This window comes from Drosophila persimilis, unplaced genomic scaffold (assembly GCF_003286085.1).
Source record: "Drosophila persimilis strain 14011-0111.01,24,50 unplaced genomic scaffold, DperRS2 tig00000000-arrow-pilon, whole genome shotgun sequence".
In the NCBI taxonomy this organism is placed as follows: Eukaryota; Metazoa; Arthropoda; class Insecta; order Diptera; family Drosophilidae; genus Drosophila; species Drosophila persimilis.
The window spans coordinates 10,089,320-10,105,998 of NW_020825288.1; the positions used below are offsets into that span (position 1 = coordinate 10,089,320).

The window sequence follows — 16,679 nt, forward strand, 5'->3', positions numbered from 1 at the left end:
ATGGAGACCCGGGAATGCATGCTGCAGAATTCTCCAAATGACCCGCCACTGTAATCCAAGTTGCCAACCGCAATTCAGTCTCCCCACGCGCTCCCTCTCCCGCTCCCCACCCCCACCCCCAACCGCTCCCTTTCAGCATCGGGTCGTGTTCGTGTTTTATAATTGTTATGGCCATTCTACAAGTTGTTGTACATTGTTGGCCGCTTGTTTGCTTTGTTTGGTGGGGGGAACGGGATCGGGACACCGCGTAGTGGGTACCAGGTAACGAGGGGAGGGGTGGGCTGCTGCTTAGGCATGCGAATTACTCACATCACTGGCGCCCAGATCTCAAATGTATATGTGCTCATATAACTGCATTCTCCCTGGATTTCATCTGAAAGACGACTAACCAAAATTTGGAACGGATCCGGACACGATCCACTCAAGTTATGTGGAAAAAAGCTAGCTTACCTCTGAAATTCTCAACCATTAAAAAAGTTTAACTAGAGATACCTAGGGCTTTGTCTAAATTTTGATTAAAATATGACTTCATTGTTATTTAATATATCTTGTTCACTCTCCTAGCGCTACCAGGAGCTTCTAATGTTTTGAGGCACTAGTCAGAAAAATGTGATTTGCCAATCCTAAAAATTTACTAACATCTTGATTAATTTTTATACCCCCTACTCAGTCACTATAGCTCCTCTCCGCCAAAGGGCACTACCAAGAGTGTGTGTGAGAGAGACAGAAAATAAGTAGGCACTGCAAGTTCATTTGGTCCCTCCAGATATGATAGTAATCCAATCTGATCCAGTAGGCAGTCTTTTAGATAGGGTCATTCTCAACAATTCTGCGTTTTTTGTTTTCTCGTATCTTGAAAATTTTGGATGCCACAGATTTTGGTCCTTTGTGGGGGCGAAAACAGGCCTGAAAAAATTTAGAAGGAAACTTGATTCAATGTGATATCACAGGAGTCTGGATACAACATTTCGTTGGTCGACCTCTTATAGTTTCTGGGACCTAGGCGTCCAACTAGACGGAATGACAGACGGACGGACATGGCTCTATCGACTCGGCTATTGATGCTTATTACAAATTTATATATGTACTTAATGGGATCGAAAACGCTTTTTTCTGGGCGTTGCACATATCCACATTCCCCAAAAATCGAATAAACACACCCTTACATTCATTTTGGATATCGGGCATAAAAACCACAACAATTCACATTTACTCAGTTTTGCTTGCAGATTTACCTACAAATTAAAAAACTACCGCTAAAAATTGAAAATTGTATTAAAGTGGCAAGTACTGAAAAGTCCTGAAAAGCTTGGAATTATTCAATCGGTGGTGATCAGAAACGAAACTTTGTCCGCAAACAAAGAGCCATGTTCGCCCTAAGAAGTCAAAAGACTCAGACGCTGGACTTATGGCGTCGAAAATGATGAAAAATAAGTTACTAACACCAAATTAAATTATTTTAAATTACTTAGTAAAGAAAATGAACCATATGCCTTCATAGTCTTTGCACATTTTCGAATACGGAAGGAGCCACCTTTATTACCTTACTTTAATGCATAAAGTACAATCGTTAAAGAAGGAAATAATTAATTTGGAAATTGAAGGACCGGGTGTTGAATCACGTATTCCAGTTGGAACACTACAAGGAATCTCGAAAAATTATCCAGCTTTAATTTAGTTCTACTCAATCCGATTGAATATTTCATGGATAACCAGTTCCATCGTACGCGTGCGTTTGATCTTACTCCGTATACACCTCTTAACCTTAACCTTGTTCGATTTTTTACATTCCCCTCGCTGCGGCTCGGTCCGAAATTTGAGATGTTTTTGAAGCCGAACAAATTGGTAGCTTAATGACAAATGGAGTGCCAAAAAACGTGTTTTAAGTCCTTAGCCAAAAGACGCAGACTCATTTAAGGCACGAAGGCATAAGATTCCGACAGCCAATAACAACAACATACAGACATACATAGAGGATGGCAGCAGGAAGAAAGGGGCCAGAGAGGGAGGCCAGGCAATCTGCATATATAAAGCAACCAAAGGACAAACCTTTTAACCGACGGGGATAACCAGCGGGGAGAGCCAGGAACCTGTGTGGGGAAAGTTGCACAGGAGGATGCGTATGCGGATGCGGATGCGGAATGTGGATTCGGGAAAGGGTGTCGAACGGCGAGTAATTTACGCTTGCATGCAAATTGAAAAACAGTCGAGAACAGGCATTGGACAGTGGACACCAGACACTGTAGAGGGTGCTGGAGCGAGATGAGTGGGAGCTGCTCTGGGCTGATTGAGCGCCAGGGTGATGCATTTTAAAACAAATTGGCACAGTTTGTGAGAGGTGGCCAGAGCCAGTGCCACCCGTGTTTTGCCGGGCCTGATGTTGTTGTGGCGTGTTTGTCACTCAATTAGATGCAACTCATTTAGCCTCTCTCGCATTTTGGCCGGGATTTGTGTGCACAAAATGTTAATCAAAGCCTGATGGGATTTTTTAGGCCAACTAATGAGCGACGAGAGCCAGCGATGGAGCGGCAGTGAGGGCAGCATGCAGTGGGAGAGTGAGTCGGGGTTTCCTTGGACGGAGACATATTGATGACAGCCGCTCAATTAATATGCAAAATTTATGCATGGGAAAGCTCAAAACAAACCAACGAGCGATCCCATGCCATGCCAGCGACAAAGAGCTAAAAAAGAGCAGAGGAAGTGCAAAAGAAGAAATGCAAGTGCGATACAAAAAATCAATACAAATTAGCCGCGTTATTTTGTTCTTTTTTTCTATTAAGTCGACTTTTCTGCCCCATAATCCCATCGGAACAGTTCAATAGAGTGTTATATAGGTTGTACGAGTCTACAAATATTTCTGTACATATGTACGAACTATTTGTATTGCGAAACATATTTATTGATAATTCTGAATTTTTTTCATCATTTTACTAACACACAACTGTTGGCTAAAACAGATTTATTCCTTGAAAAAGCTGTTGCCTAAAAATACGCGGTTAATGGCAGTATCATTTGGCAAGCGTACATTTATTTCATATTCTTTCATTCTTTTAGAAAAGGAAGTAGTTATAAGACTATTCTTTCCCTTTCTTATTTGGCTTGTGATATGTATTATCTGGATTTGGTTACGAGACATACGGGAAATAGAGTGGAGTGTGGAAGACTGCGAGAATGTTTTGTCTGCTGCAATTAAATCACTGGCTGGGTCTCTGGCTGATCTGGAATGGAGGGTGGCCGAGGCTGCATTTGACGACTGGCTGATGGAAAAATTGTGAGACAAAATAATTTCGGAGGGGGGCAAATGGCCAGAGATGGAGCATAAGCAAGGGCAGAAGGTTTGGTTCGCACACAGCAATGCACAGCGGGACAGTCCGAAAGTTTTCCACATCCTGATGATGATAATGATGACCTGCGCAACAATAGTTTGCATCTCACAGATACCCAAAGAGAAGTTGTTTCTCTGGCTCTTCTTCTACTTTTCTTGTTATTGTAGCTGGCTTGCCGCAATCAACTGCACTGCATGTTGCGGTTCCTCGAACAGCATTGCTCTTCTCCGTGGCTGTCGCTGTGGGGTGGGTGTGCCTGTGTATCTAATCACATTAGCACGTGCGCATATCCTTTCGGCCCGGCCCGTGTGTCAGTGTTGGCGGGGGTTGTGCTGTTGCTGTTTTCTGACTCCCCAGGCTGCCATTGCCAACGAGGACTGTGAAAACTAAAAACATTTTGGGCGCTTTGTTTTTGGCTCATTTCGTTTGTCGATTTTGATTATTTGTCTGTGGCTACCCGCACAGACTTTTGTTTTTTGTTTTTGCTAGCTTCCCCAACTATTTGTATCTCAAAGTTGGCCCCACACGTACATACATATACCACATGCATATGCACGAAATTTTCTTTGTGCACTTCAAACTTTTCCTCAAAGGCGAAATAATTTCGCATCCTTCCTCATTCCCCAGCCCGCGCAGTGATCAGTTTATTCGACTTATTCGTAACAGTCCCCCCACCAGCTACTCAAATTCAAAATTCACGACGATAAGCTCTTGGCTAAGAGGTAATAGATTGTATGTGGACTCAAATTGTGGGGCGTGTGATACCCATGCAAAAAGCTATGTTTCCTGACCTGCATTAAAGTCTGGATCGTATGAAACAAAGCCAGCAGTAATGTTTTCCATCGTAGCAGCGCCATCAAGTTTCCCGTAACGCATTTTCTACATATTTACTATGCAATATCTCTGTAAAATTCCTAAATTCCCTGGAAATTCCTATGAAGATGACTTTTTGAGTAGCTTTCTGTAGCAAGTCATTCAGCTTAGACTAAACAAAATGAAAATACTAAGAGATGGAAACCTACACCACTACGCCTCCCTCCCTCCCTTTCCTATGTCATGAAAATGATAATCTTTGATCCATCTACATATTTCATCCAAATTAGACCTTTTTTCATCAGAAAAAAAACGGATTGGTACCATTCGGTATTCCATGTTATGTGATTTCGCGCAAAAACACAACGAGTATCACGTACGAACCTTAGTGAACAGTGTATATCTCTATATATCTCTGTATGCCTGCATGCTTTATAGCTCCAACTATTAAAGAATATTTAATTGAAATGGAGCTTGATCCTCGCCAGTGTGTCGGACTAGATAAATACGTGGGCTAACTATGAGAAAATGAACTTGGATAGTTGCAAAAGGTTTTATTGGTTTTACAAATATTTTCCAAGAAGATAAATACGATACTGAGCATTGTTGGCACTCAAAAGGAAGTGAACACTATCTGTAACAGCCTCCTTAAGCGTCGAAAAAACGTCGACACATACATTTTTTGTTTAAAGTTCCCTTTAGATGAGAGGAATTTGCAAGGCAGATGACCCACTGATTCGATATTTTGGGTGGTTAAAGGGATGAGGCTTAGTGTGAGAGGTCGGATTGTGGTAGTAAAGTACAATCCGTATTTAGAGGCTGGTTTTCCTCAATTCTAAAACAACTTTCGACCTATTTTTGGCCGATTTTGAATTTGTCTGCGATCCAACGCAAACACATCTTTTTTAACACTAAGTGATCATGGAAATTTAACGAGGGGGAACGTTGGGAGTTGCTGCGGAGACCGCAACTCTACATTTATACCCGATACATAGTCAGTATGGCTACATTGAGCGAAAATGTGTGCGTGTCGTCGGGCGCTGCGTAGCCCATGCAAATTAATTTGTTCCTTTTGGCTATAAAAATGATCCGATCTGATCCTCAGTAATCATTCAGTAATCTAGTAGATACGGTAATTCTCTATGATTTTGCGTTTTTAGTTGTCTCGTTTCTTCAATATTGCGGATGCCACAGATTTTCGTCCTTTGTGGGGATTGGGCGAAATTTTGAGATATACGTTTTATAGTGAGATCAAACAGAAGTGTGGATACCAAATTTGTTTTATCCAGCCTTAATAGTCTCTGAGAATTGTGGATGCCCCAGATTTTCGTACCTTTACGGGGGCGGAAGGGGGTGTGGCGAAATTTTGAAATACACTTGTAACAATGAGATCTAACCGGAGTGTGGTTACCAAATTTGGTTGCTCTAGCTTTTATAGACCCTGAGATCTAGGCGCTAATGTTTTGCGCTAAGCAAAGCCGGCTATGATACGTGTGTGTTAGAGAGAGACAAGGCGAGAAAAAATTAAATTGTTTTCTTCATTCTGGCTAATTTGGTCGGAAATGACTTCAAATGAAATCATAAATTTGAAACAGCAACAACTAATGACATCAGAACCTTTAAGATACATATATAGTTGGGAAGCATATACATAGGTAGTTATACCGCTGATGTAGTATTTAATGATATTCATAGAATCCACTTAGGTATCCAAAAGCTTTTCAATTGAAATTACTAAGCTACGAATTAATTAATTTAAAAGCAATTAAATAGATCAAATCCACCTTTAACATCGTTCTGATGTATTTCCAGAGAGCTATCTATTTTCCCTCTAATCTGCTGAAACAACGATTTGAAGAATAAAATAAATAATAATAATAAATAATCAAATAAAAACACCTGAACAATTTTTTAAACTCCCTGAAAGGTAATAACAATAATTAAAAACCGTTTTATTAAATGCAATCGAATAATCCTTTATATTTTTGTATAGCAAGCGATTAAACAAGCAGAGAACTCTAAATATGTATATAATTTCTCAACAAATTTGTAGTTTTGTTTTGCGGCTTTGAATCTCAGTGAACATTGAAGCGAGCTTATTTATAGATATGCACATCTTTGTGCAATACAGTAGTTGTATTGTAGGACATACGACATATTTATTCCGTCTTCACTGGCACGTAGGTCAGAATGATGGCCGACTGTGGGGCCACCTTAAGATCGCCAAGGCTAACTTTGCCAAGGGGTGTTACCTTGTCGCCTTCCTCGTAATTGTTAAAGTTCTCGCTGAACACCGAGACAGTCATTTTGTCGGGTAGATCGTGGGCGCTGGTAATGTTGCTAGACTGTGGCGAGTCGGTCGGATTGAAAATTACAAAATAACCAGGATTGCCAGACTTGATTCTGCAGGAATAAAAAGATTCAGTAAGAAAATGTTGAAAACAAAAAAATCGGGCAAAGACAAAAAGTGTTAAGTGAAGTCATGAATTTACCTCTGCCTTCAATGGGCAAGCATGAATAAAGTTATAAGATTAGTGTCAAGGAAATAAAAGAATACGGAAGGACTCATTACCTTGAGAAGGCCACCAGAGGATCCGCTTCATAGAGCTTCAACTCGCCGTGCATGTAGGAGGCCGAGTGACGCAGCTGCTCGATATGCTTGTAGGTCTTCTCGGTTACGTTCTGATACTCGATGGCATCCACTGACACCACTGGCACGCCTGGCAACATAGAGAGGAACAAGGCCAGGGCTGACGGGTCGTGGGGGGTGTCCACGTAGACATCACGGAAGTTCCACTGAAGCCAGCTTCCGTTGCCTGCTTGGAGGAGCGTGTTCTCGAGATTCTTAAACAGAGACTTCTCTGGCTTAGATTTGCTAAGCACTTGCACAAAGTTGCCGTACATAGGCAGATCAATGCCGTTGGCCCCTGCAACCTCACTCAATTGGTACACCTCTGGCTGTACGATGTCCTCAGCCACCGATAGGAAGGCATCGGCGGAGGCATTCTTCACAATGCTCAGGTAGTCATATAGCACATCGCCCAGCCCAGAGAGGAAGGTGGTTTGCTTGTGGTCGTAGAAGCCATATTCGCTGGGTCCCAGATTCAGATCCTTGGGCACTGCAGAGATGACTTCGTCCTCGAGGCTGTCGGACAGCACAAAGAACTTGGTATTCTTCAGGCGGAAGCCTTGTACACCCAGTTCCACCAGATGCCTTAGCACCCCACCGAATTCGTTCCTTATTATTGAGCTATTCATTTTTAGATCGTAATAGCCATCTTGGAACTGGGAGAGCACATAGCTGTCATCCAGTTGCTCCCAAGCGGACCGATTACCACCCACCTTCAGCCAGTTGGTGGGTGGGACCGATCTTCCGCTCACCCAGACAAAGGCGGCCCGCTTCTCCTTGTTTTTGAGAGCATCCTGAACCAACTTCGACTCCTTGCCCACGTAGTTGGGTGTCAAATCAAGGATTACCTTTACATCGCTGGCCTGGTATTGTGCCACAAGTTGCTTAATCTGTTGCTCCACTTCAGGCTGGCTAACACTGTAGGTTAGGGCAGCGGGAAGCTCATATATTGCTCCTGTAGCATGGATTTTCTTGGCAGTCTCGACGTCATCCGGCTTGGCAGCCTCAATACCAGCGAACTTCGCATGGGGTCCTCGCTTGTACCAGGGCAAGGGCTGAGGAGCAGCGCACTTCGGTGCTCCGATGATGATCATAATGGCGCCCACAAGCATGGCTGCCCAGATGGCCCAGAAACCGACGAAGAAAATCCATCGCAAGCGCACCCAAAACGGATCGTTGGCGTACTTCATGAGTTCCTCCTTGCTCATGCCCGTAAAAGCCTACACAAAGGAAATTTAAGATTAGCAACCTGATTTCCTATAGATTCCTCTACACTTACAGCTTTTCCGTTAACGTTTCCGATATCAATCTTGGCATCTCCATTCTGGTGATCGCCCTTGATGAATTTGACCTCATCTCGTCCGGCCAGCTTCTCGTCAGGCCCGCCAGATCCCAGCATTTGCTCGTCGGCGCCATCCGCCACAGTAATCTTTTCCTCTTGCACCATGTCGACTGAAAAGTGAACAGTTTTTAAATTGACTTTAATCAGCCTCAATTAAGCGGAAATTAGAATCTCGCCGTCATCGAACGCGACTTTCTCTTCAAAACAAGAATTTTAAGGTTACGTTGAAAACCCAGCTGTGAATTTTCAGCCACACATGTAAATTAAATGATTCGTCCAATGGAGAGTCCCAGTCCCAGTCTTTCATATGGAATTTTATCACCGAAGCGTTGCTGACGTCATCACTTGCGTTTGCACTTAACCAGGTATTGGCACTGTTCTGATAAAATCAATATCCTATCATCCCAGCTCGACGCATATTTTCAGTATCTGTCACCTCTGATAAGGCGCCCACCACCCACGCCTTTTTACATAATTACATATGTATTTGTAAATATAGTACATACATATGAATGTACATATATGTATATATATACTGGAGTGCAATGGCTTTGCTTTGTTACGTCAGCAATTAAGTTTTCTCACATTAATTATACATACTTTATATAGAATTACCTATTTCGGGGGTTGGCTTGCTGTCCAGCAATTTGTCCTCCGCTATGGTTTTAAAAACTTCTGTGGAATCCACTGGCGTCTCTGCGGCAGCTGCGTAAACGAGTTCGAAATTGAAATTGTAAACGATAATTGATTACAGTATTGTCTCAGAAATATAGCGACTCTCCAAAATATATCAAAATATACCGTCTCATTTCGAATATATACCATAAATATACTGACGAGTTCAAGTTCTATTATACATATTCCTCGTTTTTGATATTCCGTGCAATATAACAAACTTAATAGAACCCTCAGCCCTGCCCACATAATTTTATCCTATTAATGAATCAATTTTCTACCTGACTGGCGTATTTTAACCGCTTGTTTTTATTGGATCTTGCCTGAAAAAAGGTTTTAGCGAAATCGGTCAAACAAAAAAGGTTTTAACGAAAATGGTCAAAAAAAACGAAAGAGTATAGTCCTTCAAATTGTTCAATTTTAATATTCCGTTGAATAATTCTGGCTAACTAAAACCTTTAGTTCTGCCCACATAATTTTAAACCGTTGATGAATAAATTTTCTTTAAAATTGCTTTTATTTTATTTTGGCTAAAATAAAGTTTAAACAAAAATGTCCAACAGAAAACCTGTCGCAAAGTTCTCATGTCAATGTTGCTGGGATGACAAGCATTTCCGCAATTCTATAATATTCTTTTCCCTAGGGTACGCGACAAGGATTTGAGAGTGCGAAAATACAAAAAACCCTGCGTAGGAAGTTTCTATACCATTTGTTCTTAAATATACCTTTAAAAATAAAATGTAACAAATGAAATTGATCAAATCAACCTTTATATACCAATATACCGGAAATATACCGTCAGCTTAATTTTGACTTCAAACAAATACCCCATTTGATCAATATACCTTGAATCCACAGTTAGTCTTCAAGGTATATTGTCCTCACACGCGAGGTGAGGTTCGTACGAGCTGCTTTCCTGTTTTCGCCTGATTTCCATACCCTTTTTACAGCACATTGAAAATTACGACTCATCTGTTCGTTACAGGAGAGAGTGTGAACATCTGAGCTTCAGAAATACCTCAAATTTACCTTCCCATTTTCAAAATATACCGAAATAGTTCTATAGCAGACAGATTTCAAAAGCTTATAGCTTGAATAGTTTTCCATCGGAATCGGATCCATGGCAGAAACTTATTTGAGTTACCAAAATTTAGAATAATGTATAACTAACGATTCTTTACAATGTATTTAACGAGCAACATTTTTTAGGGTGCCCTATAAACATGCGTAGTAACATGCGGCAAAAAAACTGTTTGTGATTTCAAGTGTGACCATATCGACAATAGATATCATCCTAACGCGTTATTAAACGACGCTTGCGAAGGCTGATTGATACAATTTGCCAAATACTCTTGGCGCAAATTTCAAATGTTTAGGGTGTATACAGACCTGTAACAGGCAATGTAGCGGAGTTCTGCAATAAGATGTATTTGGCTTATTTCGGTGAAACAAATTAAGATCTCAGAGTCATTTCTTACCTTGCAGGCGGCGCCACCTAAACGTTTCAGGCGTGAAAATAAATTCATGGCGAACTTTTGTGGTAGCTTTGAAGAATCTGTAAAAATCACAATAGTCACGAAATGGTTCATTTTGCAATCGAGCCCACTTTTACACATTTTTAATTAACATAGCTTACATTGAAAGAGCTAGTTTCTAAAATTTGTATTTCTCACACTTTTTAATCGCGAATATCATGGTAAAGAATGGGTTAGTAACTACCCGCAAATGGCGAACAAACAACTGACAACTGCCTGGTTGGAGGCCTGCATCGAAAATGAATTTGCAGATACGCGTTGGCAGTGCATCGATCCCAGAGACCCAGTCTCTCCACCGCAATCTCTTTTCGAATTTGATTTAATTACAATTTATGTGCCTGTGGCAGCGGCAGCAGCCGGACCGAGCCGAGCCGGGCCCAAAACTACCTGTCTGCCTGCCAGCTCAGCTTACCTGGGCGAGTGCGAGAGCGAGTGAGCAAGACTTGCTAAATTGGCAAGCAAGTTGTTCGGGCTGGGTTGGGCTGGGCCGAGGCCGAGATGGGCAAAAAATGCACAAGTCGGCACATTCCAAGCCCAAAATGTGCAGCGTCTCCGTCTCGTGATGGAAGAGGCTGGCTGCTACAAAGTGATAGCACGTCTGAATTGCGATGCCGTTGCCCGTGCCCCCACTCTCAGGTGGTTCCGATTCGGCGTCAGCAAGGTTGACAGAACTAAAATTGCTCTCCACACAGAAATTGACCAATTTCCTGGGGCAGATTAGATTACGGGGCCTATTGGCCGACATGCAAGCGTCATTAGACCATTAGGTGAGGACTATAAATATCGCCAGCGGGCGCACTTTGTCAAGTTTAAACAATGGGCTTTCATGGGAGACGACTGATGCTGCTAGCTTCCTTCCTGCTGGTGCTGCTACAAGTGGGGCTCCAGACGGAGGCCAGGCCACAGGTGACAGATGAGTTAAAATCCAGCATAATCTGAATATTTTCCCCGCGCTAGGAAGTGATCACAGCTGCTGTAGAGGAGAACGAGACCGAGGTGGTGATCAAAAAGGAGGGCGGCGATGGTGATGGGGATGGCGATGATGACGATTCATCCTCCGAGGAAACAGTCGAGGACTCGGAAGAGACTGCACGCAGACGTCGCGAGGTCGGCACGGACGATGCTTTGTTGCCACGCGCGGGAATTCCAGGTTTGCCAGACCCGGCCACCATTATCAAGATCGCTGAGCTTTTTCAATCCGTAGGCCAGCAAATCGTCCCAATTCTGCTGGAGGCTGTTCTACCTAGCCCGGACGCAGTAGGCGATCGCATAGCCAGGTCCCTCCAGTTTTTGAACAACGTTAAGAGCAGCTTGGATGGGTTTTCCGAGGAGAGGAAGTAAAATTCACATGCTATCGCTGTAAAAGGGCTAACATTTGAAGAACTGAGCTGGTTACTGCGGTGATTTTGCAACCCAACCCTCAGATAGATGCAGATTTGGGCAATAATAGAGAGTAGCTTAGAAGCTCACGGCTTGTGATAAGTTTTATTTGCTTTATTTTCGTATAAATATTAAATTGTGTCCTGGAAAATACATATATTTTTCTGTACACTGTTTCTCTGAAATCTTTCAGGTTCAGGCATAGTTCATCTTAATTATCTGTTCATTTGGTGAAGAGAAAAATACCATGGAATCCGGGTATATCTTCACAACGCTTTTCCACCTGGTCTAACAGAAGGTCGAGAAGCATGTCCATGGTCTCCAGTACATTAGAATGGCAAAAAAGATTACCAGCGACCATTTTTTTAAAAAGCGGATGGATCTCTTTGTCAGCGCAGAGCTGTTCAAGCCGTGTCGTAATCGAATCCAGTATTCCCGCTACGACATGGGCTGCAAAGTTCTCCTCCTTGAATATGGAACGGCACTGATTGAAGAAAGCAGCGCCCGGCTCCGCGCCACCACTCAACCGTTTAGTTAAATGTTGGTGCCTAAGTAAAGTTTTATCTTGATCCCATATGGTACCATAATCGGCATCGCCCGGGTTATTGGGCGCACGGTTAAAACCGTTGCGCATTGAAGTACGCCGTCTCTCAGGCTCATCAAAGTACTCAATTGCTGCAATCGGATTGGATGACGACCGAGATTTTGCTGCCCTGTTCTGATTTCTTTTTCTTGCCTCCGAAGGACTGGTATGCAGGAGTAGCAGAAGGCAAAGGGCCAATCCCATGAAAAAAGCTGTACCAAAGCGCTAGGAAATATACATATGAATTGATAATTATGTTTAAAATTATACTTTACAGTATGCCTTGGCAGCCTTCTCACCATCTTTAGCCCTTTCGCATTCAATTGACATTGCTGCCAAGCTCACAACTTCCAACCAGTTTCGCTTCACCACTAACTAGCGATTTTTCGGATCTTAGTTTTACTTGATTTGATCTTGCCTGTTAGCACATCGCATCGTTTCATGGATCGACACTGTATTTGTCTTAAATTAGACAACGGAATAGTCAACAGGGAAGTTTGAATATAGCACATAAATATATATGTACATACATACATATGTATGTATATAGAATCTGCCAACTTGAATCTTTTCGACTGAGATTGAGTCTTGAAAAATGCTACCCTCATATTCCTTCCTTCCTTAAATGGAAATCGATATTCGTGTATACAAAATTGGCTGTTTGCTCACGCAAGCCTCAGGTATACAATGTTTTCATTAGCGTTGATGACCTGGTTCATAAGCGCATTCGGAAGTCGTGCATTAGCTGCTAATGAAATAATTATACAGCATCGTCTTAGCATCCCAAGGTTATTTTTATCCCCGTTTCTTTGCGTTCAAGATTGTTTTGCATACTCTCAACAAAGTATTGGTGTACCTTACCATATGCACGAGTAGCGACAATCACCGGCTTTTGGTTACTATCGAGGGCCGAAACTTCAGTGGGAATGCTTTTCCATAAACAAGCCTCAAGGGAGGACCTCCAATTTGCGCACAGTTTGTGTCCCAACAATAATTTTTGAAGAGTAGTTTTACAAATTGGGTGTGTCATTGCAGAATGGCATATGAATGCACATGTGTACATACATATGTCTTGTGTATGCACTTTGCACCGATATCCTCTTCGGAAATTTTTGAGATTTTGACATACATACATACGTATCAAAACTGATTGTCTATATTAATAACTGAATGCACTTCGAATCGAATTTGTAAATTTCATGGGCTTTTGAAATCTTATGTAAAGGGCATTCATCGCTATACTTGTTCAATCGATGAATCCATGCATGTCGAATCGTATGCAATTTTTGATTAAAGATAAAGGTCCAATTTACACCGTTTAGGTTGTTACTGCATGGAATGTCTGTCCTCCAACTTTGTTGTAAGAACATAGGTACGTGCATATATTGTACATGTATGTACGTACCGATTTACCAACAACGACGTTCTTAAAACTGTTCTTAATGTTTTTTTGTGTTTGTTTCTGGCCTGGTTTTGAACTATGTAAAAGAAAAACTGCCGTGGAAGGTGTCACTTAGAGCCAACTCAGTACAAATAGTTTCTCTACACAACAGGTCATTTGGATATCTTCACGGTCAATGAGAGGCACAATTTCTATAGCCTAGATGCTATAGGCAGCACCTCGCGTAACTCTCTGGCCTCGCTAGTATCCAGATACAAGCAAGCAATGGTCATGGCGAGGCCAGTGAGCTTCCGACATGCAGCTTCCCCAGGCAATGGACTCCGTGGGCTCCATCTTCCTTACAAAAAATACACTGACTAGTCGGATCCTCTCCAGTGCTCACACTGCACGAGAGAAAGTGTGTGTGAGAGATAATAAGTAAGCCCGTGCCGGGGGTAGCCATGGCAATTCCATTTGTCCCTTCTGGCTATAATTATGATCCGATCTGACCTAGACTCGGGCCAGATATGGTCAAAATCTACGATTCTGTGTTTTTAGTTTTCGCATCTTCTTAATTTGTTTATGCCACAGTTTCTCGTCATTTGTGGGGGCGAAATTTCGAAATTTTTGGATACAAAATTTGGTTGCTCTAGCTCTTATAGACTCTGAGATCTCTGTTTCGGAGGAGGGACAGACAGACATGGATATATCGACTCGACAATTGATGCTGATCAAGAATATATGTATATTATACATACATACATTATTATTTATTATTGTTATTGTATGAGCAGAGGTTTTGCAACGTTGAATTTCTGCAGAGCTTCTGCGCTCTCCCGCACAAAGACTCTCAGCCGCCGCCACTTCGGCAATTACCTTGATCTGCCGCCGTCGTTTTTCAGTTCTATGCTAACCCCTCTGCTTATTGGTTGCATATCCACCTCTCACAAAATTTATCTGGCCATAGCAACCAATCGGCTTCCGCTAAGCCACCAAAATTAAATATATATTTTAAAGTTTAAACCAAATTCTTCTTTTTTTGGTTTGAAACAAATAGGTGCCAAAAAAGCTTGGCATCTCAAACATGTATCTCAACGTGCCGATATTTTCCAACTTATAGTATCGATATATCGTTTGTATTATAACTTATATCATCGCTATTAAATTACTTACACGACGCAATACGACATATACTCTATGTATATTTTGACGCAGGTGTTTTTAATTTTGATTTTCGTGCTTTCCTGCATCGTATATTAGGATTATAGGATATTACAGATTTTGTCATCGCTCCAATGAAAGCAGACAATTTTTAGAGTAATTTCGACGAAATATTGCAGTTAAAGATCATCTTACAAAGATATTAACGTATTATATCGAGATCGGGCTCCCGATGTATGTATATACAGAAAACAAATCGAATGCATGAATATGTAAAAAGGATATTTTTAATTAAATTTCAAAGCTTGGAAACCAGTATTGTAATATTATATGAACAAAATATAACATACACATACACCGGTTGACAAGCAACAAGTCTTCAAATGCCAGCACATTCCATATTGACCAGCAGTTCGTCGGCATCCCCATCACCGCGGCTGGGGCACATCCTCGGGCCCAGTCCGTCACACGCCGTGGGGCAACATCATCTGCTTATTGGTGGCCTCTTGGTGCTTTCTTCCGGGTACGATGCAGCTTCAAAGCGGCTCGCGATTGCAGATCCTCTTCACTGGATAATTGACAGTTAGTATATATGTAGATATAAGCGTTAAATGTTTCAATAAAATAAAAAACAGAAATCAAAACATGTTCGTTAGTTTTCGGTCTTTCTGGCTGCCTGATCTACCAGCTCACAGAGCTTAAAAGCCAAAGGCTAATTCTCTGAATTAGCACAGCCAGCATCAGCTGGCTCACCCGTCGAGACACACGAGTATTGTGCAAAGTCTCGATGGTTCCTGATGGTTATAAATACTCTTTATAACACTGATGAGGACATATGCAAAAATGAAACCCGGAAACTAAATCTCAATTGTAAGCCATAAGCCATAGATTATAGCCAGATCCTTATTATTGTTTGTTGTTCGCACTGCCCACTGTACCACACTCTGAGCTACATATGTATCATCGTCGACTCAACCTCGAAGTAGGCAATAAATAACTAACTACATGACTTCTACATGTTACCACCCACAAATATGCTATACATTTTTCTTTCCGAATTTCCTTATTGATTTCAATTTTTATACCCGATACTGAGTATGAAATGAGTATAGCGGTATATTAGATTTGTGGCGACGTTATGACTGATTTTCTGTCTCTCTCGCACGCACTCGTTGTCGTTCAATGTTAGCGCCGTCTGGCGGAGGAGAGCCATTCTAAATAAGTATCGGGTATAAATGTAGAGTTACTGCCGTAAACTCACAACGTTCCCCCTCGTTTCTTTGAGTAATTTTATTTCAAGAGAAACGAAGCTTTTGCTATTTTTTCAGCGAACCCCTTCGACAAATAAATTAGAGAATACTTTTGAACAGCCTTTTGCTTTAGCTTATCGATGCGTCAGCAATGAAGGAAACCTTCGCGTTCACAGTGGTGCATCCGAAGGTATCGTCCACAATATAATTGCATTCCCCTTAATTCATTCCATTCCATTGTCGAGGAGTGGGAGCAGCCGGATAAGATCACCTTATCCGAGTAAGAGCCCCTGTTCGAACAGACAACCCAGCGCCTGGAATTCAATACTAGGCTCCAAAATCCTCACTGCTCCCTTTCGTCACTATTGTAAATACTTCTGCGTTTACTGGTCCCAACTAAGTCCCAAGCCCATGTAAATTTAATTGTCGAATCGATTCATAGGATTATTTGTCGAAGAAACTCAACTATTTTCGAAATCAGAATGGTATCCAGGGTATAGAATCGCCGTCTTATGCGAAAGGGGTCAACAAAACCAGTTTCAGTTAAATCTCGAATTTATTTATAAAATAAAAACACATATTTTTGTTCAATACAATCCAACGA

The 16,679-nt window shown here is 41.7% G+C and overlaps 3 protein-coding genes across 4 annotated transcripts; 1 reads left to right on the forward strand and 2 right to left on the reverse strand.

Annotated features, from left to right (window-relative positions):
- Positions 1-6,117: 6,117 nt before the first annotated feature.
- Positions 6,118-8,820, reverse strand: LOC6588431 (neutral and basic amino acid transport protein rBAT). The gene is made up of 4 exons (XM_002013111.2): positions 8,726-8,820; positions 8,048-8,220; positions 6,712-7,988; positions 6,118-6,542 (listed from the first exon to the last, which is right to left on the reverse strand). Exons 2-4 carry the CDS (start codon positions 8,213-8,215, stop codon positions 6,299-6,301), a joined length of 1,689 nt encoding a protein of 562 aa, XP_002013147.1. The 5' UTR covers positions 8,216-8,220; positions 8,726-8,820; the 3' UTR covers positions 6,118-6,298.
- Positions 8,821-11,136: 2,316 nt separating this feature from the next.
- On the forward strand, positions 11,137-11,853 carry LOC6588540 (antennal-specific protein OS-C). 2 transcript variants are annotated; one of them, XM_002013113.2, is made up of 3 exons: positions 11,137-11,226; positions 11,278-11,470; positions 11,525-11,853. In XM_002013113.2, the coding sequence occupies exons 1-3, from the start codon at positions 11,137-11,139 to the stop codon at positions 11,659-11,661; spliced, it is 420 nt and encodes a 139-aa protein (XP_002013149.1). In that variant the 3' UTR covers positions 11,662-11,853. The 2 variants fall into 2 exon arrangements, with proteins under 2 accessions (XP_002013149.1, XP_026850456.1); XM_026994655.1 differs by having other exon boundaries at positions 11,530-11,639.
- Positions 11,854-11,917: 64 nt separating this feature from the next.
- On the reverse strand, positions 11,918-12,606 carry LOC113567317. Its single transcript, XM_026994654.1, has 2 exons — positions 12,583-12,606; positions 11,918-12,508 (listed from the first exon to the last, which is right to left on the reverse strand). The coding sequence occupies exons 1-2, from the start codon at positions 12,583-12,585 to the stop codon at positions 11,924-11,926; spliced, it is 588 nt and encodes a 195-aa protein (XP_026850455.1). The 5' UTR covers positions 12,586-12,606; the 3' UTR covers positions 11,918-11,923.
- Positions 12,607-16,679: the final 4,073 nt, after the last annotated feature.

Bases quoted from the DNA above. Each gene is read 5' to 3' on its own strand.
- LOC6588431 (XM_002013111.2), bottom strand. From the start codon at position 8,215: ATGGTGCAAGAGGAAAAGATTACTGTGGCGGATGGCGCCGACGAGCAA. The intron at 7,989-8,047 runs GTAAGTGTAGAG...TCCTTTGTGTAG, and splicing joins GAAACGTTAACGGAAAAGCT to GCTTTTACGGGCATGAGCAA. The intron at 6,543-6,711 runs GTAATGAGTCCT...TTATTCCTGCAG, and splicing joins CCTCTGGTGGCCTTCTCAAG to AATCAAGTCTGGCAATCCTG.
- LOC6588540 (XM_002013113.2), top strand. From the start codon at position 11,137: ATGGGCTTTCATGGGAGACGACTGATGCTGCTAGCTTCCTTCCTGCTG. The intron at 11,227-11,277 runs GTGACAGATGAG...TCCCCGCGCTAG, and splicing joins AGACGGAGGCCAGGCCACAG to GAAGTGATCACAGCTGCTGT. The intron at 11,471-11,524 runs GTTTGCCAGACC...TTCAATCCGTAG, and splicing joins GCCACGCGCGGGAATTCCAG to GCCAGCAAATCGTCCCAATT.